The sequence below is a fragment of the Patagioenas fasciata genome, chromosome 29, assembly GCF_037038585.1.
Source record: "Patagioenas fasciata isolate bPatFas1 chromosome 29, bPatFas1.hap1, whole genome shotgun sequence".
Classification (NCBI taxonomy): Eukaryota; Metazoa; Chordata; class Aves; order Columbiformes; family Columbidae; genus Patagioenas; species Patagioenas fasciata.
The window spans coordinates 6,082,464-6,107,766 of NC_092548.1; the positions used below are offsets into that span (position 1 = coordinate 6,082,464).

At 65.9% G+C, this 25,303-nt stretch overlaps 2 protein-coding genes across 2 annotated transcripts; one reads left to right on the forward strand and one right to left on the reverse strand.

Annotated features, from left to right (window-relative positions):
• Positions 1 to 472: 472 nt before the first annotated feature.
• Positions 473 to 3,141, forward strand: TMEM256 (transmembrane protein 256). The gene is made up of 4 exons (XM_071800193.1): positions 473 to 602; positions 690 to 727; positions 1,792 to 1,872; positions 2,570 to 3,141. The coding sequence occupies exons 1-4, from the start codon at positions 524 to 526 to the stop codon at positions 2,711 to 2,713; spliced, it is 342 nt and encodes a 113-aa protein (XP_071656294.1). The 5' UTR covers positions 473 to 523; the 3' UTR covers positions 2,714 to 3,141.
• Positions 3,142 to 3,572: 431 nt separating this feature from the next.
• On the reverse strand, positions 3,573 to 25,240 carry SRRT (serrate, RNA effector molecule). The gene is made up of 20 exons (XM_071800275.1): positions 25,142 to 25,240; positions 23,961 to 24,080; positions 23,363 to 23,491; positions 22,967 to 23,113; positions 21,039 to 21,227; positions 16,904 to 17,073; positions 16,062 to 16,207; positions 14,693 to 14,782; positions 14,025 to 14,115; positions 13,273 to 13,466; positions 12,363 to 12,424; positions 10,842 to 10,920; positions 9,125 to 9,433; positions 8,222 to 8,383; positions 7,586 to 7,739; positions 7,011 to 7,204; positions 5,547 to 5,700; positions 4,720 to 4,809; positions 4,169 to 4,277; positions 3,573 to 3,773 (listed from the first exon to the last, which is right to left on the reverse strand). Exons 2-20 carry the CDS (start codon positions 24,077 to 24,079, stop codon positions 3,698 to 3,700), a joined length of 2,664 nt encoding a protein of 887 aa, XP_071656376.1. The 5' UTR covers position 24,080; positions 25,142 to 25,240; the 3' UTR covers positions 3,573 to 3,697.
• Between the last annotated feature and the right edge of the window lie 63 nt (positions 25,241 to 25,303).

Below are 25,303 nucleotides of genomic sequence, written 5' to 3' on the forward strand. Positions count from 1 at the left end.
CCCCGCCCCCTCCCCCACCGCCCCCGGTGCCGCCCGCGGGGGGAGGGGGATGGGGGGGGGGGATCGGGACGGTATTGGGGGGGGTGGGGGTGACACCCCGAATTGGGAGGGGGTTGGGGGGAGCGGGATGCCCCGTGGCACCGCCGGCCCGCCAGGGGGCGCTGTGACCCTACAGGAAACACTGCTGGGGCGGGGGGGGGCGGGGGGGCAGTTAGGGGGCCCGGACGCCTGGGTCCCCTGCGAGGTGGGGGCGGGGGGAACTGGGGGGAACGGGGGGGTTGACTGTCCCCGCATGCCTGGGTCCCTTATGGGGCGGTTGGGTTCCCCTCCCGGACGCCTGGGTCCCCCCGGGGGTGTGTGTCCCGTGGCGGCCGCCAGGGGGCGCTCTGCCCATTCCCCTACCCCGCTCACCTGCCGCCGGGGGGCGGGTCCCCGCGCCGCGCTCCCATTGGCCGCTCGGGCCGGCGGAGCGACGCGCGGCTCGGCCAATGGCGGCGGCGGGGGCGTGGCCGGAAGCGCGGAGATGGCGGCGCGGGTGTGGGCGCGGATCGGGGCGCTGAGCGGCGCCGCCGCTATGGGGGCAGCGGCGTTCGGGGCGCACGGTGGGAAACGGGGGGGGGGCCGGGGGGGGGGACGTGGGGAACTGGGGGGGACATGGGGGACTGAACCCTGCCCCCCCCCCCCCTCAGGTCTCCGCCGGAGCGACCGGGACGAATATCAGAAGGAGGTGAGTGGGGGAGGGGCCGATCGCCTGGGTCCCTCCCGGACTCCTGGGTCCCGTCCCGAACGCCTGGGTTCCTCCCGGACTCCTGGGTCCCTCCCGGACTCCTGGGTCCCGTCCCGAACGCCTGGGTCCCTCCCGGACTCCTGGGTCCCTGGGCTGGGGGCGGGACAATCCCCCAGGTGTGGGTGGAGCCTCATTAGCGGCACCTGTGGGTGATTAGCGGGTGATTAATGAGCTCTCACCTGCTGTGCCCGGACTCCTGGGTCCCGTCCCGAACGCCTGGGTCCCTCCCTGGGGGGTGGGGCAATCCCCCAGGTGCGGGTGGGGACGGTTGGAGCCTCATTAGCGGCACCTGTGGGTAATTAGCGGGTGATTAATGAGCCCTCGGGGACCCACCTGCTGTGCCGGACGCCTGGGTCCCTCCCGAACGCCTGGGTCCCTCCCGAACGCCTGGGTCCCTCCCGAACGCCTGGGTCTCTCCCGAATGCCTGGGTCCCCCCCACCCCCGGACTCCTGGGTCCCCCACCCCCAAACGCCTGGGTTCCCACGGAACTCCTGGGTCCCTCCTAAACTCCTGGATCCCCCCTCCCCCGAACTCCTGGGTCCCTCCCGAACGCCTGAGTCCCTCCTGGACTCCTGGGTCCCCCCCGAACTCCTGGGTCCCTCCCGAACGCCTGGGTCCCTCCTGGACTCCTGGGTCCCCCCCGAACTCCTGGGTCCCCCCCGAACGCCTGGGTCCCTCCTGGACTCCTGGGTCCCTCCTGGACTCCCGGGTCCCCCCCGAACGCCTGGGTCCCCCCGAACGCCTGGGTCCCCCCCGAACTCCTGGGTCCCCCCCGAACGCCTGGGTCCCTCCTGGACTCCTGGGTCCCCCCCGAACGCCTGGGTCCCCCCCGAACGCCTGGGTCCCCCCGAACGCCTGGGTCCCCCCCGAACGCCTGGGTCCCTCCTGGACTCCTGGGTCCCCCCCGAACGCCTGGGTCCCCCCCGAACGCCTGGGTCCCCCCCGAACGCCTGGGTCCCTCCTGGACGCCTGGGTCCCCCCTGAACGCCTGGGTCCCCCCCAGCTCTACGACATCGCCAACCGGTTCCACCTCCTGCACAGTTTGGCTCTCCTGGCCGTTCCGCACAGCGCCCGCCCCGCCCTGGTGGGTGCGACCCCCGAGACCCCCCCATGCCCCCCGGAGACCCCCCCCATGCCCCCCGGAGACCCCCCCATGTCCCCCCGACCCCCCCCGTGTCCCTTTCCCTCCATCACCCCCAACCTCCTGTGTTCCCCCTCTGTCCCCCCACCCCCTCTGAGCCCCTCGTGTCCCCTCCCCCAGCCCCCCCGTCCCCCCGACCCCCATTCCCCCCCAACCCCGGTGTCCCCCCGACCTCCATGTCCCCCTGACCCCCCACGTCCCTTTCCCTCCATCACCCCCCAACCTCTTGTGTCCCCTCCCCCCAGCCCCCCATGTCTCCCCCTGTCCCCCCTCCCCCTGTGTGCCCCCCCAACCCCCCCATCCTCCTGACCCCTGTGTCCCCTCCAACCCCTGTGTGCCCCCCATGCCCCTGACCCACATGTCCTCCTTATCCCCCCCTACTCCCCCATTCCCCCGACCCCCGTGTCCCCCCCTGACCCCCGTGTCCCCCCAGCCTCCGTGTCCCCCCCGACCCCCCGTGCCCCCCCTGACCCCGGTGCCCCCAGGTGGGGTCCCTGCTCTGCGCCGGCCTCGGGCTGTTCTGCATCCCCTCCATTCCCCTGACCCCCGTGTCCCCCCAGCCCCCGTGTCCCCCATGTCCCCCCTGACGCCCCATGTCCCCCCCGACCCCCCGTGACCCCCTGACCCCCGGTGCCCCCAGGCCGGGTCCCTGCTCTGCGCCGGCCTCGGGCTGTTCTGTGTCCCCCTCTATTACCACGGGCTGAGCGGGGACCCCGGGCTGAACCGCGCGGCGCCGCTGGGGGGGACGCTGCTCATCCTGGGCTGGGCGGCCATGGCGCTCTGAGGGACCCCGGCGGCCGAGGGACCCAGGCGTCCGAGGGACCCCGGCGGCCGGGCCCCCCCCGTGCGCCACCGCGTTCCCCTTTAAGAGGCGGAGCCTCCGCGCGTCCCCGCCCCTGCCCTCCCATTGGTGGAGCTCCTGGGCGCCGATTGGCGTCTGCCCGCAAGGCGCTCGCCAATGAGGAGGGAGGGGCGAGGCGTGTGGCTGCTGGGAGCTGATTGGCTGCGGCGCGGGCTCCGCCCGAAGGGGTGACGGGGTTGGTGATGTCATGGGCGTTGCTGGGCGATGGCCAATGACAGCCCGGCGCCCCCGATCCCCCTCCCCATTGGCTGGGCGAGCGGCCAATCGGAGCGGCTGAAACAGCGGCGGCTACCGATTGGCTGCGCGGATGCTCCCGCCCCCCCGACGGCCAATAAAAGATCGAGATTTTAGCTCCGCCTCCATGACGTCGGGGGGGAGCCGGGGGTGGGGCACAGAACCCCACCCATTGACCCCCTGAGCCCGCCCACCTTCCTGGCCCCGCCCACCGCCCCCACCCCACATCCCCTATAGCTCCTCCCACCCCATAGCTCCTCCCCCAGCCCCTATAGATCCTTCCCAGCCCCACAGAACCCCCCCCAGGCCCCCATAGGACACCACACCCCCCAGGGCACCCCCAGCCCCATAGATCCTGCCCCACCCCCATGTGGGGCCTCCCTGCCCCACAACCCCCTATGGATCCCCCCCCCTTGCCCCATAGACCCCCCAGCCCCCTATGGATCCCCCAACCCCCTTAACTCCTCCCAGCCCCACAGACACCCCCCAGCCCCATAGATCCCCCCAACCCCCTATGGATCCCCCAGCCCCATAGATCCCCCAGACCTGTGGGTGCTGCCCCCGCGGGGCCGTTTATTGGGGTCAATGGGGGCGGGGGGGAGGGGGCGTGTGCACGGCGGGGGAGGGGCGGGGGGCGGGGCGTATCAAAAGGGGGCGGGGCGGGGCGGGGTCTCAGAAGAAATCGACGTCCTCGGGGGCGTCCAGGTCCCGATATTCCACGATGTTCCGGGGGTCCCCGCGCACCAGCCTGGGGGGGTCCCCACAATGTCCCCGAGTGGCCCCACCCCCCCCCCCAAAACCGGGCACCCTCCCCAGCCCCCAAACCCCCCGGGTATCCCCAAACTGGGGTGTCCCCCCCACCCCCCAAAGTGTCCCCACCTCACCCCCCCAAAGTGTCTCCTCCTCACCCCCCAAATGTCCCATTCCCCCCCTCCCAAATTGAGTCAGCACCCCCCCCAAAGTGGCCCCTCCCTCCCCCCCGACCCCCTGTGTCACCCCCAGTGTGTCCTGTGCCCCCTCCCCCCACAGCGGGGTCAGTGGCCCCAACCCCTCCCCCTACCCCCCCAATGAGGGTCCCCCCCCATCGGGGTGTCGTCCCCCCCCCATATTGGGGTCCCCCCCCCATATCGGGGCCCCCCTCACCTGCTCCGGGGTTTGTTGAGGTACCCGCCCCCCCCGCCCCCCCCCTGCCCCCGGAAGCTCTCGTAGCCGCCCCTCCCCCCGTAGGGCCCGGGGGGGTAGGGGGGGCCGCCTGGGGAGGGAAGGAGAGAACGGGGGGTCAGGGGTCACGGGGATCCCCAAACCCCCCCAACCCCATTAAACCCCCCAGACCCCTCCCCTTGCTCACTACAACCTGTTCACTCTGGTCCCTACTGATGGCTGCCTCCCCAAACCCCCTTGGGGATCCCCTGAACCCCCCCAGCCCCCCTTTAACACATTACGGGCTGTTCACTCTGGTCCCTACTGACAGCTGAACTCCCAACCCCCCCTGACCCCCCGCCACCCATTCTCTAACACACTATGTGCTGTTCACTCTGGTCCCTACTGACAGCTGAACTCCCAACTCCCCCCACCTCCCTTTGGGACCCCCCCACCCATTCTCTAACACACTACGGGCTGTTCACTCTGGTCCCTACTGATGTCTGTGACCCCACCCCCCCACCCAGGATCCCCCCAGCCCCTCCCCCGCTCACCTCCGTAGCCCATCATGGGGGGGCGGGGCTGCCCATAGGGCACCAAGCCCTGCGGCGTCTGGGGGGGGTAGGGCAGCCCGGGGGCCAGACCTGGGGACACGGGGTCACATGGGGGTCACATGGGGTCACACGGGGGTCACATGGGGACACATGGGGTCACACAGGGGGATCCCCACAACCCCCATGAACATCAGGGGGTCACTGACCCTCCCCAGGGATATTGGGGGTCACAGGGACAATGGGGGGAGGGGTGACAAGGAAGGGTGGGGCAGTGGGTGGGGTCAGGGCAGTGGGCGGGGTCAGGGCAGTGGGCAGGGCTCACCCTGGGTGGGGCACTGGGTGGGGTCAAGAGTGGTGGGTGGTGCAGTGGGTGGGGCTTACCCTGGGTGGGGCTCCCTTCCTGTCGGGCGGGGCAGTGGGTGGGGTCAGGGCGGTGGGTGGGGCGGGGGGGCGGGGCTCACCCTGGGCGGGGCCACCAGGTGGGTGCCCTTCCCATCGGGGGGGGGGGGGGGCGGTGGGTGGGGTCAGGGCAGTGGGCAGGGCTCACCCTGGGTGGGGCACTGGGTCGGGTCAAGGGTGGTGGGTGGGGCAGGGGGGCAGTGGGCGGGGTCAGGGCAGGGGGCGGGGCTCACCCTGGGTGGGGCACTGGGTGGGGTCAAGAGTGGTGGGTGGGGCAGTGGGTGGGGCTCACCCTGGGTGGGGCGCCCTTCCCGTCGGGCGGGGCGGTGGGGGCGGGGGAGGGGGCGGGGCTCACCCTGGGCGGGGCCGGGCGGGGCGCCCTTCCCGTCGGGCAGGGCGGTGGGGGCGGGGGAGGGGGCGGGGCTCACCCTGGGCAGGGCCGGGCGGGGCGCCCTTCCCGTCGGGCGGGGCCGGGCGCTGGGGGTCCATGAGGAAGTTGTTGAAGAACAAAACCTCCTTCCTCACGGCCGCCATCTTGTCCGCGTGCTTGTTGAAGATGTGCTTGCGCACGAACTCCGGGCCCTGCCGCACGGGGACAGCGTTGGGGACATGGGGACACGGGGGGACATCGGGGACACGGGGGGACATCGGGGACATGGGGACACGGGGGGACATGGGGACATCAGGGACATGGGGACATCGGGACACGGGGGGACATGGGGACATTGGGACACATGGGGACATTGGGACACAGGGGCACATGGGGACATCGGGGACATCAGGACACGGGGGACGTGGGGACATGGGGGACATCGGGGGACATGGGGACATGGGGGGACATTGGGGACATCGGGACATGGGGGGACATAGGGACATTGGGAGGACACGGGGACAGGGGGACACAGGGATGCTGGGGACATGGGGCACAAAGTGTGGACAGGGGAACATTTTGGGGCATGGGGATGTTGGGACTTGGGGGGACATGGGGGGACACGGGGATGTTGGGGGGACAAGGGGGGACAAGGGGGGACATGGGGATGTTGGGACTTGGGGGGACAAGGGGGGACATGGGGACAGTGGGGACACAGGGACGGTGGGACATGGGGGGACATGGGGGGACATGGGGAGGACAGGGGGACACTGGGACACGGGGACATTGGGGACATAGGGGGATGTTGGGGGACACGGGGACATTGGGGACACAGGGGGACATGGGGACGTTGGGACGCAGGGGACAAAGGGGGAACGCGGGGACACACCAGCCCTCCACCCCCACTCTGCCCCCCGATGTCCCCATCACCTCCCAATGTCCCCAATGTCCCCACGTCCCCTGACCTTGAACTTCTTCCCACAGAGGGGACACAGCCACAGGGTGTCCTGTGTCCCCAATGTCCCCCCATGTCCCCTGACCTTGAACTTCTTCCCGCTGAGGGGACACAGCCACTTGTCCTTGCCCAGCTCCTGTGTCCCAACGTCCCCCATGTCCCCAATGCCCCCCATGTCCCCAGTGTCCCCCATGTCCCCAATGCCCCCAATGTCCCCACTGTCCTGTGTCCCCCCCCATGTCCCCAGTGTCCTCCATGTCCCCAATGCCCCCAATGTCCCCACTGTCCTGTGTCCCCCCCCATGTCCCCAGTGTCCTCCATGTCCCCAATGCCCCCAATGTCCCCACTGTCCTGTGTCCCCCCCCATGTCCCCAGTGTCCCCCATGTCCCCAATGCCCCCAATGTCCCCACTGTCCTGTGTCCCCCCCCATGTCCCCAGTGTCCTCCATGTCCCCAATGCCCCCAATGTCCCCACTGTCCTGTGTCCCCCCCCATGTCCCCACTGCCCCCCATGTCCCCAGTGTCCTGTGTCCCCCCATGTCCCCAGTGCCCCCCACGTCCCCTGACCTTGAACTTCTTCCCGCTGAGGGGACACAGCCACTTGTCCTTGCCCAGCTCCTGCGTGTTGGCCGTCACGAACTTCTCCAGCTCCTGCTCGGGGTCCTTGCGGCCGAGCCGCTGCGCCTCCTCCTCGGGGAGGGCCTCCCTGCCCCCCAGCAGCGGGGACAGGCGCTCCCGGAACCCCCGCTGCCACTCCAGCACTGGGGACATGGGGACACATTGGGGACACACTGGGGACACCCATGGACACGGCGCCTCCTCCTCGGGGAGGGCCTCCCTGCCCCCCAGCAGCGGGGACAGGCGCTCCCGGAACCCCCGCTGCCACTCCAGCACTGGGGACATGGGGACACGTTGGGGACACCCCAGGGACCCCCTGGGGACCCCCCAGCCCCACACTTGGGGGGCAGGAACCCCAGGACCCACCCTCACTGTGGGACACGTGGTTGGGGGGCAGCGGGCCCAGGGGGCTCAGGGGACATTGGGGACATTTGGGGACACCCACCCTCGTCGTGGGAGACGCGGTTGGGGGGCAGCGGGTGCGGGGGGCTCAGGGGACATTGGGGACAGTTGGGGACACCCACCCTCGCCGTGGGAGACGCGGTTGGGGGGCAGCGGCCCCCGCACGTGCAGGATCCCGCACCGGTTGGGCATCTCGTCCTCGTTCGGGTACTCGCAGGTGCTGTAGAAATCGACCGAGTGCACGATGCGCAGGTACAGGAGGAGCCGGTCCAGCACCTGGGGACACCATGGGGACACCATGGGGACATCATGGGGACATCATGGGGACATCATGGGGACATGGGGACACAGGTACAGGAGGAGGTTGAGGACCTGGGGACACAGTGGGGACACAGGGACATTGGGGACATCGGGCACATGGGGATCTCAGGACACAGAGGGACACGGGGGACAGTGGGGGACATCAGGGGACATGGGGTCACAATGGGGACACGGGGGTCAGGTCAAGGTCAGGTTGGGGTCCTGGGGGTCAGGTCAAGGTCAGGTCACGGTCACAATGGGGACGTGGGGGGTCAGGTCAAGGTCACAATGGGGACGTGGGGGGTCAGGCCGGGGTCACAGTGGGGTCAGGTTGGGGTCCCAGGGGATCAGGTCAAGGTCAGGTCGGGGTCACAGGGCGTCAGTTCAGGGTCAGGTTGAGGTCAGGTCGGGGTCACAGGGGATCAGGCCGGGGTCAGGCCGGGGTCGCGGGGCGTCACCTTGAGCAGCTTCTCGTCGCGCTCCACGGTGACCTCGGGGGGGTTGGTGGCCTCGCGCGGCCCCTCGGGGGGGGCGGAGCCACCGCGGCCCAGCAGCTCCTCCTCCTCCGCACTGACCTCCTCGATCAGGTAATCGGTGATGTGACGGAGAACGGGGTTACCCTGGGACATGGGGACATTGGGGACACCGGTGACATCGGTGACCTCACCAGTCACCTCCTCAATCAGGTAATCGGTGATGTGACGGAGAACGGGGTTACCCTGGGACATTGGGGACATTGGGGACACCGGTGACATCGGTGACCTCACCAGTCACCTCCTTGATCAGGTAATCGGTGATGTGACGCAGAACCGGGTTACCCTGGGACACTGGGGACATGGGGACACTGGGGACATTGGGGAGATCCAGGACATCGGGGTCTCTGGGGACATCAGGGGACACAAGGCCCTTGGGGTCAATGGGGCCATGGGGACACTGGGGTCATCAGGGTCACTGGGGATATGGGGACCCCGAGGTGACCCCAGGTGACAGTTGGTGACCCCGGGGTGATGGCTGGTGACCCAAGGGTGACGGTTGGTGACCCTGTAGTGACCCCATGGTGACCTTAGGGTGATCCCAGGTGACCCTGAAGTAACCCCAGGGTGACCGTTGGTGACCCCATGGTGATGGTTGGTGACCCCAGGGTGATCGTCGGTGACCTAAGGGTGACCCCAGGGTGAAGGTTGGTGACCCCAGGTGATTCTGAGGTGACCCTGGGGTGAGGGTTGGTGACCCTGAGGTGACCCCAGGGTGAGGGTTGGTGACCCCAGGTGACCCCAGGGTGAGGGTTGGTGACCCCAGGTGACCCCAGGTGACCCCAGGGTGAGGGTTGGTGACCCCAGGTGGCCGCCCCTCCCCCTCACCCCGCTGGTCGTGTCCGCGTCCCCGTCCCCTGCCGCTCCGGCTCCAGTTCCGGCTCCAGCTCCGGTTCCGGCTCCGGTTCCGGCTCCGGTTCCCGCGGCGCCGCCCTCGGGGGCGGGTCCGTCGGCGTGGGCGGGGCCGTGGGCGGGGCCGGCCCAGAGCCCCGCCCGGCCGTCGAGCGCGTGCACGAGGCGCGCGGCCAGCTGGATGTCGTGGCGCACGACCGGGCGGTGCTGGGCCAGCCCGCTCACGTTGCGCACGCGCCGCGTCAGGTCGCGGTTCACCCCGGGGCTCAGCTCGCACTCCCGCAGCTGCAACGACCCCGGAATCGGCGAAAACCACCCCAAATTACCCACTAACGACCCAAGAATCAGCAGAAACGACCCCAGAATCACCAAAACCGACCCAAAATGACCCAGAAACCGCCCCAGCCCCCCAGGCTCAGCTCGCACTCCCGCACCTGGAACAGCCAAAACGACCCCAAAATCAGCCTAAAGCACCCAAAAATCACCAAATACGACCCCAAAATTACCCAAAACCCCAAAATCACCGAAATCGACCCCAGAATCACCAAAAAGACCCCAGAATCACCAAAAACGACACCAGAATCAGCAGAAACCACACAAAAACCACCAAAATCAACCCCAAAATTACCCAAAATTGACCCCAAAATTACCCAAAACGACCCCAAAATCAGCCGAAATGACCTAAGAATCACCAAAATCGACCCCAAAATCACCGAAGAACGACCCCAAAGTCAGCAAAAACGACCCAAGAATCAGCAAAAAAGACCCCAAAATCACCAAAATTGACCCAAAATGACCCAGAAACCGCCCCAGCCCCCCAGGCTCAGCTCGCACTCCCGCAAATGCAACAACCCCAGAATCGGTAAAAACCACCCCAAATTACCCACAAATGACCCAAAAATCAGCAAAAACGACCCCAAAATCACCAAAATCAACCCCAAAATCAGCAAGAACGACCCCAAAATCAGCCAAGACAACCCAAAATTACCCAAAAACGACCCCAAAATCAGTGAAAACAACCCAAAAATCAGCCATAATGACCCAGAAATCAGCGAAAATGACCTCAAAATCAGTCAAAACGACCCAAAAATCAGTCAAAATTACTCAGAAATCAGCAAAAACCACCCAAAAATCAGCCAAAATTGACCCAAAAATCAGCCAAAACAACCCCAAAATCAGCCAAAACGACCCAAAATGACCCAAAAATCCACTCCTGAAACCCCCGGGCTCAGCTCGCGCTCACAGAGCTGGAAACAACCCCAAAATGACCAAAAATGCCCCAAAATAACCCAAAAATGACCCAAAACACAACCCCTGGCCCCCCTGGGCTCCGCTCAGAGCAGTGGAGCTGAAATTGCACAAAACTGGGCAAAAATAGACCAAAAATAACCCAAAATGACCCAAAACACAACCCCTGCCCCCCCGGGCTCCACTCAGAGCGGCGGAGCTGGCAATGAACCAAAATACAGCAAAATCGACCCAAAATGACCCAAAACGACCCCCCTGGACCTGCTCGCACCCCCAGAGCGCTGGGACAAAAATGACCCAAACCAGCCAAAAATGCACCCAAAATGACCCCAAAATGCACCTCGGAACGAGCGGGAAGCAGCGAAAGAGCCCAAAGTCACCCAAAGTCACCCAAAGTCACCCAAAGTCACCAAACCGCCCCAAAGCGGCCCAAAGTTTCCCGTACCCGGATGTTCTGCAGGCTCCAGCAAATCTCCTTGATGTTCACGCTGCGGTCGAACGTCACCCAGCCCCGCCGGAAGAACCTGAAACCGCCCCAATTCACCCCAAAATGAGCACGGGGAGCTGACCCAGCCCCCAGCGCCCAGCCCCGCCGGAAGAACCTGAAACCGCCCCAATTCACCCCAAAATGAGCACGGGGAGCTGACCCAGCCCCCAGCGCCCAGCCCCGCCGGAAGAACCTGAAACCGCCAGAATTCACCCCAAAATGAGCACGGGGAGCTGACCCAGCCCCCAGCGCCCAGCCCCGCCGGAAGAACCTGAAACCGCCCCAATTCACCCCAAAATGAGCACGGGGAGCCGACCCAGCCCCCAGCGCCCAGCCCCGCCGGAAGAACCTGAAACCGCCCCAATTCACCCCAAAATGAGCACGGGGAGCTGACCCAGCCCCCAGCGCCCAGCCCCGCCGGAAGAACCTGAAACCGCCAGAATTCACCCCAAAATGAGCACGGGGAGCCGACCCAGCCCCCAGCGCCCAGCCCCGCCGGAAGAACCTGAAACCGCCCCAATTCACCCCAAAATGAGCACGGGGAGCCGACCCAGCCCCCAGCGCCCAGCCCCGCCGGAAGAACCTGAAACCGCCCCAATTCACCCCAAAATGAGCACGGGGAGCTGACCCAGCCCCCAGCGCCCAGCCCCGCCGGAAGAACCTGAAACCGCCCCAATTCACCCCAAAATGAGCACGGGGAGCTGACCCAGCCCCCAGCGCCCAGCCCCGCCGGAAGAACCTGAAACCGCCCCAATTCACCCCAAAATGAGCACGGGGAGCCGACCCAGCCCCCAGCGCCCAGCCCCGCCGGAAGAACCTGAAACCGCCCCAATTCACCCCAAAATGAGCACGGGGAGCTGACCCAGCCCCCAGCGCCCAGCCCCGCCGGAAGAACCTGAAACCGCCCCAATTCACCCCAAAATGAGCACGGGGAGCTGACCCAGCCCCCAGCGCCCAGCCCCGCCGGAAGAACCTGAAACCGCCAGAATTCACCCCAAAATGAGCACGGGGGGAGGGGCAGCAAACCCCGATCCCCCTCAGAACCACCTGAGCCCCAAAACCCCCTGAACTCACCCCAATGACCCAAAACCCCCTGAATTCACCCCAAACTCACCCCCAATGACCCAAAACGGGGTGAATTCACCCCAAACTCACCGCCAATGACCCAAAACCCCCTGAATTCACCCCAAACTCACCCCCAATGACCCAAAACGGGGTGAATTCACCCCAAACTCACCGCCAATGACCCAAAACCCCCTGAATTCACCCCAAACTCACCCCCAATGACCCAAAACCCCCTGAATTCACCCCAAACTCACCCCCAATGACCCAAAACGGGGTGAATTCACCCCAAACTCACCGCCGCTCGGGCTGCGGGTCGGACAGAACCCCCCAATGAACAATGACCCAAAACCCCCTGAATTCACCCCAAACTCACCCCCAATGACCCAAAACCCCCGGAATTCACCCCAAACTCACCGCCGCTCGGGCTGCGGGTCGGACAGCGCCACGCGCATGAACCCCGGGTAGCGCTTGCACAGCTGGGGGACCCCAAAAACCAACGGTTTGCCCCCAAATCCCTCTCCGCACCCCCCAGGACCCCCCAGTTCCCCTCAGGACCCCACAAATCCCCCTTCACCCCCCCAGGACCCCCCAATTCCCCCCAGGACCCCACAAATCCCCTTTAACACCCCAGGAGCCCCCAATTCCCCCCAGAACCCCCCAATTCCCCCTTAATCCCCCAGGAGCCCCCAATTCCCCCTGGGATCCCCCAAACTCCCCCAGGACCCCCCAGCACCTCCAATTCCCCCCAGGACCCCCCAAATCTCCCCCTTTCTCCCCAAATCTCCGCCTGTTTCCCTTCTCCTCCCCCCAGGACCCCCAAAGCCCCCCAGACTGCCCCAAACCCCCAGGACCCCCCAAATCTCCCCCTTTCTCCCCAAATCTCCGCCTGTTTCCCTCTCCTCCCCCCAGGACCCCCAAAGCCCCCCACACTCCCCAAACCCCCAGGACCCCCCAAATCTCCCATTTCTCTCCCCCTTTACCCCCAATCCCTTTCCTCCCCAATTCCACCTTCATCCCCAAATCCCCCCATTTTTTCCCCCTTTAACCCCTTTATTCCCCCCAGGACCCCCCGGACCCCCCAGGAACCCCCAGACCCCTCCAGGACCCCCGAGGACCCCCCAGCACCTTCAACTCCCCCCAGCACCTCCAATTCCCCCCAGGACCCCCCACACCCCAGGACCCCCCACATCTCCCCCTTTCTCCCCAGATCTCCGCCTGTCTCCCCTCTCCTGCCCCCGGACCCCCAGGCCCCCCCGGACCCCCAGACCCCCCAGGACCCCCCCAGACCCCCCAGGCCCCCCCGGCCCCCCCGGCCCCCGCTCACCGCCACGATCTCGGCCTTGCTGATGTTGGGCGCGATGTTGCGCATGAACAGGGAGCAGGTTTTGTGCAGCGCCCGCGGTTTGGGGGCCTCGCCCCCCGCCCCGGCCCCCCCCGCCCCGCCCCCCTCCTTGGCCGGGCTCTGCCCCTCCCCCTCCGGCGGCTCCGGCTCCCGCGGCGGCTCCGGCCCCGGCGCCTCTGCGGAAACGGGGGTCAGGGCACCCCAAAACCCCCTGAACCCCCAAACCGCCCCGGACCCCCATGAACCCCCCAAACGCCCATGAACCCCCCAAACCCCCATGAACACCCCATGAACCCCCCAGACCCCCCTGAACCCCCCAGAGCCCTTGAACCCCCCTGAACCCCCCAGAGCCCTTGAACCCCCCTGAACCCCCCAGAGCCCCCCAAACCCCCATGAACCCCCCCAGACCCCCTTGAACCCCCCTGAACCCCCCAAAGCCCATGAACCCCCCCAAACCCCCATGAACCCCCCAGAGCCCCTTGAACTCCCCTGAACCCCCCAGAGCCCCCCCATACACCCCTGAAGCCCCCGGACCCCCATGAACCCCCCATGAACCCCCCAGAACCCCCAAAACCCCCCCTTGACCCCCCCCAAACCCCCATGAACCCCCAGATCCCCATGAACCCCCCCAGACCCCTATGAACCCCCCAAAATCCCCCTGAAACCCCCCAAAATCTCCCAGGCCCCCCTGGACTCGCTCAGACGCCCCCAGACCCCCGTGACCCCCGACCCACCGGCGCCCCCCCGGGGGGTCCCCTCGTCCCCGCTGTCGCTCTCGTCCCCGTCGTCCTCGCTGTCCCCCCCGCTGCGCCGCACGCGCGGGGCCTGGGGTCACGGTGGGGTCATGGTGAGGTCACGGTGGGGTCACGGTGGGGTCACGGTGGGGTCATGGTGAGGTCACGGTGGGGTCACGGTGGGGCCACGGGCGGGGTCACGGGCGGGGCAGGGTGGGGTCAAGGGCAGGGTCAAGGTCGGGGTCAGGTGCAGGGTCAAGGGCAGGGTGGGGTCAGCGTGATACGGTGGGGGGGCAGGGAGATCAAGGGGGGGCGAGGGCGTGGCTGGAAAGGGCGGGGCTTGGGAGAAAGGGGAGGAGCTTATTGGAAGGGGCGGGGTTTGGAAGAGAGGGGAGTGGCTGGGGAGCTTACAAGGGGAGGGGCCTGACAAAAAGGGGCGGGGCTCATTTCAAAGGGCAGGGCTTGTTGGGAAGTGGGCGGGGCTTGCAGAGGTGAGGAGCCCTAAAGGGGTGGGGCTTTGGGGAAGGGGCGGGGCTTCTCAGGGAGGGGCGGGGCTTCAGCGCCTGTTTGCACCATGCCCATGGTGGGTGGGGCCTTTGAAAGAGGGCGGGGCTTTGTGGGGGTGGGGCTTTTGGGGGGCGGGGCTTTGCAGGGGCGTGTCCCCTCACCTTCTTGGGCTCCTTCTCCGGCTCCTCCTCCGTGCGCCCCTCCCCCTCCTCCTGCGGTGCTGGCTCCGCCCCCGGCCCCTCCCCCTCAGCCTGGGGGGACACAGGGGGGTCGGGGGGGGCCAAAACTGGGGGGACCCCAGGACAGACCCCCCCACATACAGGGACCCCAAACCCGACCCCATGGACCCAGAGGACCCCAAAACCGACCCCATAGACCCAAAGAGACCCCAAAACTGACCCCATAGACCCAAAGAGACCCCAAAACTGATCCCTGTAGGACCCAGGGGACCCCAGGAGAGACCCCACAGGGACCCCAAAAGGGACCCCATGGGCTCAAGAGGACCCCAAAACTGATCCCATAGACCCAAAGGGACCCCAAAACCGACCCCTCTAGGAGCCAGGGGACCCCAGGAGAGACCCCACGAGGACCCCAAAAGTGACCCCGTGGGCTCAAGCAAACCCCCAAGGGACCCCAAAACTGAGACCTCTAGGACCCAGGGGACCCCAAGAGAGACCCCATAGGGATCCCAAAGGTGACCCCGTGGGCTCAAGAGGACCCCAAAACCGACCCCATAGACCCAAAGAGACCCCAAAACCGACCCCATAGACCCAAAGAGACCCCAAAATCGACTCCTGTAGGACTCAGGGGACCCCAGGAGAGACCCCACAGGGATCCCAAAGGTGACCCCATAGGCTCAAGGGGACCCCAGACCTGCCCCACAGACCCCCCAGTGCCCCACAGACCCCCCAGTGTCCCACGGACCCCCCAGTGCCCCACAGACCCCCAGTGCCCCACGGACCCCCCAGTGCCCCACGGACCCCCAGTGCCCCACGGACCCCCCAGTGCCCCACGGACCCCCCAGTGCCCCCCGAACCCCCCAGTGCCCCACAGACCCCCAGTGCCCCCCGAACCCCCCAGTGCCCCCCGGACCCCCCAGTGCCCCCCGGCCCCCCCAGTGCCCCCCGGCCCCCCCAATGCCCCACAGACCCCCCAGTGCCCCACGGACCCCCCAGTGCCCCACGGACCCCCCAGTGCCCCACAGACCCCCCAGTGCCCCCCGCCCCCCCCAGTGCCCCACAGACCCCCCAGTGCCCCCCGGACCCCCCAGTGCCCCACGGACCCCCCAGTGCCCCACAGACCCCCCAGTGCCCCCCGCCCCCCCCAGTGCCCCACTGACCCCCCAGTGTCCCCCGGACCCCCCAGTGCCCCACAGACCCCCCAGTGCCCCACAGACCCCCCAGTGCCCCCCCAGTGCCCCACGGACCCCCCAGTGTCCCACGGACCCCCAGTGTCCCCCGGACCCCCCAGTGCCCCCCGAACCCCCCAGTGCCCCCCGGACCCCCCAGTGCCCCCCGGCCCCCCCGTCACCTTCTTGGCGTCGTGCTCGGGGTTCCCCTTGGGCTCGGGGGGCCGGGGGTTCTCGTCCCGCCGCGGCCCCTCGGGCTTCTCGGGCTCCTCCTCCTGCTCCAGCACCCGCAGGTCGTGGTCGGTGCCGCCCTCCATCTTTATCACCGCTAAATTGGGGTGGAAAACGGGGAAAACGGGTAAAACAACAGAAACAACACCCGCAGGTCGTGGTCGGTGCCGCCCTCCATCTTTATCACCGCTGAATTGGGGTGGAAAACGGGGAAAACGGGTAAAACAACAGAAACAACACCCGCAGGTCGTGGTCGGTGCCCCCTCCATCTTTATCACCACTGAATTGGGGTGGAAAACGGGGAAAATGGGTAAAACAACAGAAACAACACCCGCAGGTCGTGGTCGGTGCCCCCTCCATCTTTATCACCGCTGAATTGGGGTGGAAAACGGGGAAAATGGGTAAAACAAGGGGCTGGGGTGGGCAGGTTGTGGTTGGTGTCTGCTCCACCTTAACCACCACCAAAAGGAGGGAGAACAGCAAAATGGGGTAAAACGAGCGGGTTTGGGGGCTCTGGGGGACTCAGGGTTGGTTTAGGGGGTCCCAGGGGGGTGTCAGGGCTATTTTGGGGTGTCAGAGTCATTTGGGGGGGTTGTTACCCACATCCAGGCACTTGAGGATCGGGGGATGCGGTTGATGTCCAGGAGCAGGTTGGGGTTTGGGGGCTCAGGGTGGGTCAGGGTTGGTGTGGGGGGCTCAGGGTGGGTCAGGGTTGGTGTGGGGGGTTCAGGGTTGGTGTGGGGGGCTCAGGGGGGTTTTGGGGTGTCCCAGGGTGATTTAGGGGGTCCCTCACCCGCATCCAGGCACTTGAGGATGGCGGGGGCGCGGTCGATGTCCAGGAGCAGGTTGTCGAACCAGCCGCGCTCCCACAGGTACAGGAAGACCCGCAGCCGGTTCCGCAGCGCGGCCGCCGCCTCCTGCTGCCGGCGGCCGACCTCGTCGGGGTGGTACCGCGACCGGAACCTGCAACGCCGCGCGCCGAATGCACCCGGAAACGGGGAAACCCGCCCGAAACGGGAAACCCGCCCGAAACGGGAAACCCGCCCGAAACGGGAAAACCCGCCCGAAACCGGGAAAACCCGCCCAAAACGGGGAAACCCGCCCGAAACCGGGAAAACCCGCCCAAAACGGGGAAAACCCGCCCGAAACCGGGAAAACCCGCCCAAAACGGGGAAAACCCGCCCAAAACGGGGCACGGCGCCGCCTGCGGCCACCGCACCAGGGGGACGGGGCCGGAACCTGGGGAATCCACCCGAAAATGGGGAAAATCCACCCAAAATGGGGACAGAGCTCCTCCTGCGGCCACTGCACCAGGGGGGAACGGGGCCGGAACCTGCGGAATTCAACCCAAAATGGGGTGCGGGAGCGAACGCGGGGTGTGGAGGGAGCTCGTCGGGGTGGGAACGGGACCAGAACCTAGGGAATCGACCCAAAAATGGGGGAAATCGACCCAAAATGGGGACAGAGCTCTGCCTGCAGCCCCCTTCATCAGGGTGAGAATGGGACCGGAACCTGAAATGGACCAAAAATGGGGAAAACTGACCCAAAATGGGGTACAGGACACCTAACGGGCTGTGGAGTGGCTTTACCAGGGTGGTAACGGCAACGGAACCTGGGGAAATCGACCCAAAAATGGGGAAAATCGACCCAAACACAGAGTACAGAGCAACCTCGCTGGGGTGGTAACGGGAACAGAACGGGGGGAATTGACCAAAACTGGGGAAAATCGACCCAAAAATGGGGTACGGGACACCTAACGGGGCACAGTGAGCCCATCGGGGCGGGAACGGGAACTGAACCTGCGGAATTCACCCAAAAACGGGGAAAATTGACCCAAAAATGGGGCATGGAGAGAAAAACAGGGTACGGAGCGACCTTGTCCGGATGGGAATGGGAACGGAACACGGGGAATTGACCCAAAAATGGGGAAAATCGACCCAAAAATAGGGAACGGGACACCTAACGCGATACAGAGCGACCTCGCTGGGGTGGGAACGGGAACAGAACACGGGAAATGCACCAAAAATGGGGGAAATTGACCCAAAACCAGGGTCCGGTCCCTGGTCTGGGGGACAGAGCGGGGGGAAGGGGGGAAATGGGGGTTCAGGGGGAAATGGGGGTTGGAAAATGGGGGTTCGGGGGGGGAAATGGGGGTTCAGGGGGTGGGAAATGGGGTTCGGGGGGTGGGAAATGGGGGTTCAGGGGGTGGGAAATGGGGGTTCAAGGGGAAATGGGGGTTCAGGGGGTGGGAAATGGGGGTTCAAGGGGAAATGGGGGTTCAAGGGGAAATGGGGGCTCAGGGGTGGGAAATGGGGGTTCAAGGGGAAATGGGGGTTCAGGGGGTGGGAAATGGGGGTTCAAGGGGAAATGGGGGTTCAGGGGGGTGGGAAATGGGGGTTCAAGGGGAAATGGGGGTTCAGGGGGTGGGAAATGGGGGTTCAAGGGGAAATGGGGGTTCAGGGGTGGGAAATGGGGGTTCGGGGGGGTTCACCCCCCATGTCGGGGCTGTCGGTTCAGAGCCGGGGGTGCCAATGGGGGTCGGTGCTGGGGACCCCCCCGCGCCCCCCTCCCCCCGTCCGGGAGCCCCGCGGCGCGGGGGGTCTCATACATACGTCGTCGCGGTCGCCGTCCCCCGCGGTTTTTAACCAAAATCGCCTTTTTTTTAACGCTTTTACTTTAAGGCGACGTCGCCAGCGCCACAGAACCAACACAAAACCGGCTCCGAAAAAACCCTCAAAACGGCCCAAAAAGCGGCCGGGCGGGGGGGGGGGAGCGACCCCCACCCCCCAACCCCCCCCAACGGCCCCCTGGGGATTTTTGGGGCGAAAAAGCGAAAAATAAAACAAGAAACGGGCCCTGGCTGCTCCTGCACTGGCGCTAGCGGCCGCGGGTGGGCGCCCTGCCTGTCTGCCCGGCCCCCTCGTTAGCGCTAACGAGGGGGGGTCGTTAATTGGGGGGGGTGTCCAGGACGCTCCGCAGGGGGAACCTCGGCGCTTGGGAGAGAACGGAACGGTTAAAACAGCACAGATCGCCCCAAAACCAGCGGGGGCCCCCAAACCCACCCCCCCAAAAAAAAGGGGGGGCCCCCCAGCGGTAAAACCCTTTACATTGAAATGGGGGGGTCCTGTGTCGTTAACCCCTTTATATTGAAATGGGGGGGTCCTATGTAGTGGGGGGTCCTGTGTCATTAATCCCTTTACATTGGAAATGGGGAGGTCCTGTGTAATGGGGGGGTCCTGTGTCATTAACCCCTTTACATTAAAAATGGGGGGTCCCCCACCATTAACCCCTTTCCATTAAAACTGGGGGGGCCCCCAGCATTAACCTTTTCACATTGAAAATGAGGGGGTCCTGTGTCATTGACCCCTTCACATTAAAACTGGGGGGGTCCTGTGTCATTGACCCCTTCACATTAAAACTGGGGGGGTCCTGTGTCATTGACCCCTTCACATTAAAACTGGGGGGGTCCTGTGTCATTGACCCCTTCACATTAAAACTGGGGGGTCCTGTGTCATTGACCCCTTCACATTAAAACTGGGGGGGTCCTGTGTCATTGACCCCTTCACATTAAAACGGGGGGGTCCTGTGCCATTAACCCCTTCACAATAAAACTGCGGGGTCCCTGTCATTAACCCCTTTACATTAAAATTGGGGGGGTCCACGTGGTTAACCCCTTTCCATTAAAACTGGGGGGTCCCCAACATTAATGCTTTTCCATTAAAAATCGGGGGGTCCTGTGCGCTTAAACGTTCTACACTGAAAATGGGGGGATTCTGCGTCATTAGCCCCCCTACATCAAAACTGGGGGGGTTCTGTGTCGTTAACCCCTCTGCATTAACACTTCGGGGTCCTGTGTCATTAACCCCCCTACACTAAAACTGGGGGGGGTCTGTGTCACTAACCCCCCTACACTAAAACTGGGGGGGTCTGTGTCATTAACCCCCCTACACTAAAACTGGGGGGGGTCTGTGTCATTAATCCCCCTACACTAAAACTGGGGGGGTCTGTGTCATTAACCCCCCTACACTAAAACTGGGGGGGGTCTGTGTCATTAATCCCCCTACACTAAAACTGAGGGGGGTCTGTGTCATTATTCTCCCTACACTAAAACTGGGGGGTCTGTGTCATTAACCCCCCTACACTAAAACTGGGGGGGGTCTGTGTCATTAATCCCCCTACACTAAAACTGAGGGGGGTCTGTGTCATTATTCTCCCTATGTTAAAACTGCGAGGGATCTGCGTCATTATTCCCTCTACATTAAAACTGGGGGGGTCTGTGTCATTATTCCCTCTACACTAAAACTGGGGGGGTCTGTGCCGTTATTCCCTCTACATTAAAACTGGGGGGGGTCTGTGTCGTTAACCCCTCTACACTAAAAGTGGAGGGTTCCGTGTCATTAACCCCTGTACCTTAAAACGGGGGGGCCCCGCATTAACGCCTCTACATTAAAACTGGGGGGGTCTGTGTCATTAACTTTTCTACATTAAAACCGGGGGGGTCCTGTATCATTAATCCCTTTCCATTAAAACTGGGGGGCTCTGTGTCATTAATCCCTCTACATTAAAACTGTGAGGGTTCCGTATCATTAACCGCTGTCCATTAAAACTGGGGGGGTCCTGTATCATTAACTCCTCTACGCTAAAACTGGGGGGTCAGTGTCACTAACCCCCCTACACTAAAACTGGGGGGGTCTGTGTCATTAATCCCCCTACACGAAAACTGGGGGGCCCAGCATGAACCCCTCCACACCCCCAGCCGGCGGAGCGCGGGCCGTGGGTCCTCCCCCCCTGCGTGGGGCGCTGCAGCGCTGCGGCGGGACTGGGGCTTCCTGGGGCTTTCGGGGCCGTTTCTGGGGGTTCGGGGGCGTTTCTGGGGGTTGGGGGCCGTGTTCCGCGTGCGGGGCCGGCGGGCGCCGGCCCCCCCGTACCACTCCTCGTCCTTGTGCGCCAGGAAGAAGTCCTGCAGCTGCTGGCGCCGGAACTCCAGCTTGTAGTCGTTGTAGCGGCGCACGGCGTCCGTCTCGTCCACCGCGTCCTCCAGCGACAGCAGGAACTCCTTGAACGACTTCAGCACCGGCGGCGCGGGGCCCAGCTCCACCTCGGCGATGCTGCCCAGCCTGGGGGGACCCCAAAAACAGGGGGGTTATTGGGGTGTTATTGGGGTCAGGCCCAGCTCCACCTCGGCGATGCTGCCCAGCCTGGGGGGACCCCAAAAACAGGGGGGTTATTGGGGTGTTATTGGGGTCAGGCCCAGCTCCACCTCGGCGATGCTGCCCAGCCTGGGGGGACCCCAAAAACAGGGGGGTTATTGGGGTGTTTGTTATTGGCGTGTTATTGGGGTGCTATTGGGGCCAGGCCCAGCTCCACCTCGGCGATGCTGCCCAGCCTGGGGGGGGACCCCAAAATGGGGGGTCAGGGGGTCTGGGGGGGTTTGGGGACCATACTGCAGTGATCTGGGGACGTTACAGTGAGATCTGGGGTGTTGCTGGGGTGTTGCTGGGGTGTTGCTGGGGTGTTGCTGGGGTGTTGCTGGGGATGTTCCGGGGGTGCCCGGCACAGCTCCATGCCTGGGAAAACTGGGGGTCGGGGGGGTCAGGGTGTTTTGGGGTGCAGGGGGGGTCAGGGGGTGCAGTGGGGGGTCGGGGGGGTCAGGTGGTGCAGTGGGGGGGTCAGCAGGGTCAGGGTGTTTCGGGGTGCAGTGGGGGTCACTCCATACCTGGCCTGAATGGGCAGCAGGGGGTGCTGCACCACGTGTCTGTTTCGGGGTGCAATGGGGGGTCAGGGGGTGCAGTGGGGGGGTCGGGGGGGTCAGGGTGTTTTGGGGTGCAGGGGGTGTCGGGGCGCTCAGGGTGTTTCGGGGTGCAGTGGGGGGTCAGGGGGCGCAGGGGGAGGGTCAGGGGGTGCAGTGGGGGGGTTGGGGGGGTCAGGGTGTTTTGGGGTGCAGGGGGGGGTCAGGGGGTGCAGTGGGGGTGTCAGGGTATTTTGGGGTGCAGGGGGGGTCAGGGCGTGCAGTGGGGGGGGTCAGGGTGCTTTGGGGTGCAGGGGGGGTCAGGGAGTGCAGTGGGGGGGTCAGGGTGTTCTGGGGTGCAGGGGGGGTCAGGGAGTGCAGTGGGGGGGTCAGGGCATTTCGGGGTGCGGGGGGGTCAGGGAGTGCAGTGGGGGGGTCAGGGTGTTCTGGGGTGCAGGGGGGGTCAGGGGGTGCAGTGGGGGGGGTCAGGGCGTTTCGGGGTGCAGGGGGTTCAGGGGGTGCAGTGGGGGGGTCAGGGCGTTTTGGGGTGCAGGGGGGGTCAGGGGGTGCAGTGGGGGGGTCAGGGTGTTTCGGGGTGCAGGGGGGGTCAGGGAGTGCAGTGGGGGGGGTCAGGGTGTTTCGGGGTGCGGGGGGGTCAGGGGGTGCAGTGGGGGGGTCAGGGCGTTTCGGGGTGCGGGGGGGTCAGGGGGTGCAGTGGGGGGGTCAGGGTGTTTTGGGGTGCAGCGGGTGCAGTGGGGGGGTCAGGGCGTTTCGGGGTGCAGGGGGGGTCAGGGAGTGCAGTGGGGGGGTCAGGGCGTTTCGGGGTGCGGGGGGGTCAGGGAGTGCAGTGGGGGGGTCAGGGCGTTTCGGGGTGCGGGGGGGTCAGGGAGTGCAGTGGGGGGGTCAGGGTGTTTCGGGGTGCGGGGGGGTCAGGGGGTGCAGTGGGGGGGTCAGGGCGTTTCGGGGTGCGGGGGGGTCAGGGGGTGCAGTGGGGGGGTCAGGGTGTTTCGGGGTGCGGGGGGGTCAGGGAGTGCAGTGGGGGGGTCAGGGTGTTTCGGGGTGCGGGGGCGTCAGGGGGTGCAGTGGGGGGGTCAGGGTGTTTCGGGGTGCGGGGGGGTCAGTCCGTACCTGGCCTGAATGGGCAGCAGGGGGTGCTGCAGCACGTGCATGTCGGGGTGTCCCCAGGGCTGGGGGGGGCCGTAGTTGGGCCCCGAGCCCCCCCCGCTGTAGGGCAGCTCGTAGGCGCTGTGGTAGGGGTCCCCCCCGTGCTCCTCCCTGCGGAAACGGGGGGCAGGGGGTCACGGGGGGTCAGGGGGTCACAGGGGGGTCTGGGGGGGACCCGGGGTTGGGGGTCAGGGGGGTCCCAGGGGTTGGGGGCAGCTCGTAGCTGCTGTGTTGGGGTCTCCCCCCCATGGAAACAGGGTTTGGGGGTTCAGGGTGGGGGTTTGGGGGTTCAGGGGGGCTCAAGGGGGCTCAGGGGCAAGTTTGGGGGTTCAGGGGGGGTTTGGGGGGCCCATCACTCACCAGTCCCTCCTCATGCGTTTCTGGGGGGGGCTGAGCTCGTGCCGGGGGGGGGTGAAGCGCTCCCGCCGCCCCCGCTCGTACTCCCGGTAATCGGCGCGGCTGCGGCGCTCGCGGCCCCGCTCCCAGTCCCTGCGGGGACACGGGGTCAGGGCACGGGGGGACACGGGGGGTCAGGGGACACGGGGGGACACCGGGAGTCAGGGAACAGGGGGACATGGGGTGACACAGGGGGTCAGGGGACGGGGGGACATGGAGGGGGACAGGGGGACATGGTGGGACACAGGGGGTCAGGGGGACATGGGGGTCAAGGGGATTCAGGGACCCCCCAGGTCACTCTCTGGGGTACCAGTCGCTCCCCCCAGGGGTTCTGGGGTTCAGGGTCAGTTTGGTACCGCTCGCTCCTTGGTCAGTTTGGGGGTTCAGGGTCAGTTTTGGGGTCCATGGTCACTGTTCTGAGGTTCAGGGGGTGTCAGTTTCAGGGTCAGGGTCAGTGCTTCCGTGGTCAGCATCAATGTTTTGGGGTTCAGGGTCAGTATCGGGGTTCAGGGGGTGTCAGCGTCAGGGTCCAGGGGGTGTCAGTTTTGGGGTGTCCGGGTACCTCTCGCTCCAGTCGTCCCTGCGCCGCTCGTCGCGCTCCCGGGATCTCTCGTAGTCGCTGCGCTCGCGCCGGAATTTGTCCCTGCGGCGCCGGTCGTACTCGTCATCGCTGTCCCCCATCCTGGGGCAAAAACGGGCAAAATTGGTTAAAACATGAACAAGAAATGAACAAAAACCGCGTCCCTGCGGCGCCGGTCGTACTCGTCATCGCTGTCCCCCATCCTGGGGCGAAAACGGGCAAAATTGGTTAAAACATGAACAAAAAATGAACAAAAACCGCGTCCCTGCGGCGCCGGTCGTACTCGTCATCGCTGCCCCCCATTCTGGGGCAAAAACGGGCAAAATTGGTTAAAAACGGGCACAGAAACCGCGTCCCTGCGGCGCCGGTCGTACCCATCGTCACTGTCCCCCATCCTGGGGCGAAAACGGGCAAAAACTCATCCTCGTCACCACTGCCCCCACCTCCAGGAGAAAATGGAGGAAAATGGGGGAAAATGGGGGAAAACGGGGTTCAGAGACCCCAGACTCCCCACCCCCACGTTACCTGGGGGGAAACGGGAAACGGGGTTCGGAGGGACCCGAAATGACCCAAAATGACCCGAAAGGCCCCGTTGCTCCCACCATTGCTGCCCCCACGGGCTGGGGGGAAATGGGGGACACAGAGACCCCAAAACACCCCCAGGGACCCCAAAACACCCCCAGGGACCCCCCCAATGACCCCCAGGGACCCCAAAACACGCCCAGGGACCCCCCCAATGACCCCCAGGGACCCCAAACACCCCCAGTGACCCCAAATGACCCCCCGTGACCCCTGAGAGCCCCAAAACACCCCCAGTGACCCCAGCTGACCCCTGAGAGTCCCCCAAGCACCCCAGTGACCCCAGAACACCTCCAGGGACCCCAGAACACCTCCAGGGACCCCTGAGACCCCCAGGGACCCCAGAACACCCCCAGGGACCCCTGAGACCCCCAGGGCCCCCCACCATCCCCCACCCCCGGGCCCCCCTCGCTGCCCCCCCCAGTGACCCCCGAGACCCCCAAAGTCCCACAACCCCCCGCGCCCCCGCCCCCCCCCAACCTCCCGGTCCCCCCACACCCCGCCCCCCCCCACCCGAGACCCCCCCCGACCCCCGCGACACCCCGTGACCCCCCCTGACCCCCCTCGGGCTCCCCCTCCCCCACCTTCCCGCGCGGTCCCAGCGACGATCGCCCCGCGCGCCTCCCGCTCGCTTCCGGTCCGCGCCGGCCGGACGTGACGTGAGCCGGGAGTAGGGAAGCGGGGCGGGGCGGGAGGGGACGCTCTAGGACGCCGGGAGGACCCGCGGTCACTCGGTGGTTTCCCGG

What these genes read in the sequence shown, in the direction of transcription:
- TMEM256 (XM_071800193.1), top strand. Translation starts at nt 524, where the DNA reads ATGGCGGCGCGGGTGTGGGCGCGGATCGGGGCGCTGAGCGGCGCCGCC. An exon ending in GGGACGAATATCAGAAGGAG is followed by an intron (nt 728 to 1,791) that starts GTGAGTGGGGGA and finishes GGTCCCCCCCAG; the next exon opens with CTCTACGACATCGCCAACCG. An exon ending in ACAGCGCCCGCCCCGCCCTG is followed by an intron (nt 1,873 to 2,569) that starts GTGGGTGCGACC and finishes CGGTGCCCCCAG; the next exon opens with GCCGGGTCCCTGCTCTGCGC.
- SRRT (XM_071800275.1), bottom strand. Translation starts at nt 24,079, where the DNA reads ATGGGGGACAGCGATGACGAGTACGACCGGCGCCGCAGGGACAAATTC. An exon ending in ACGCGGACACGACCAGCGGG is followed by an intron (nt 8,384 to 9,124) that starts GTGAGGGGGAGG and finishes CCCATGTCCCAG; the next exon opens with GGTAACCCCGTTCTCCGTCA. An exon ending in CCGCGTCTCCCACGGCGAGG is followed by an intron (nt 7,205 to 7,585) that starts GTGGGTGTCCCC and finishes CCATGTCCCCAG; the next exon opens with TGCTGGAGTGGCAGCGGGGG.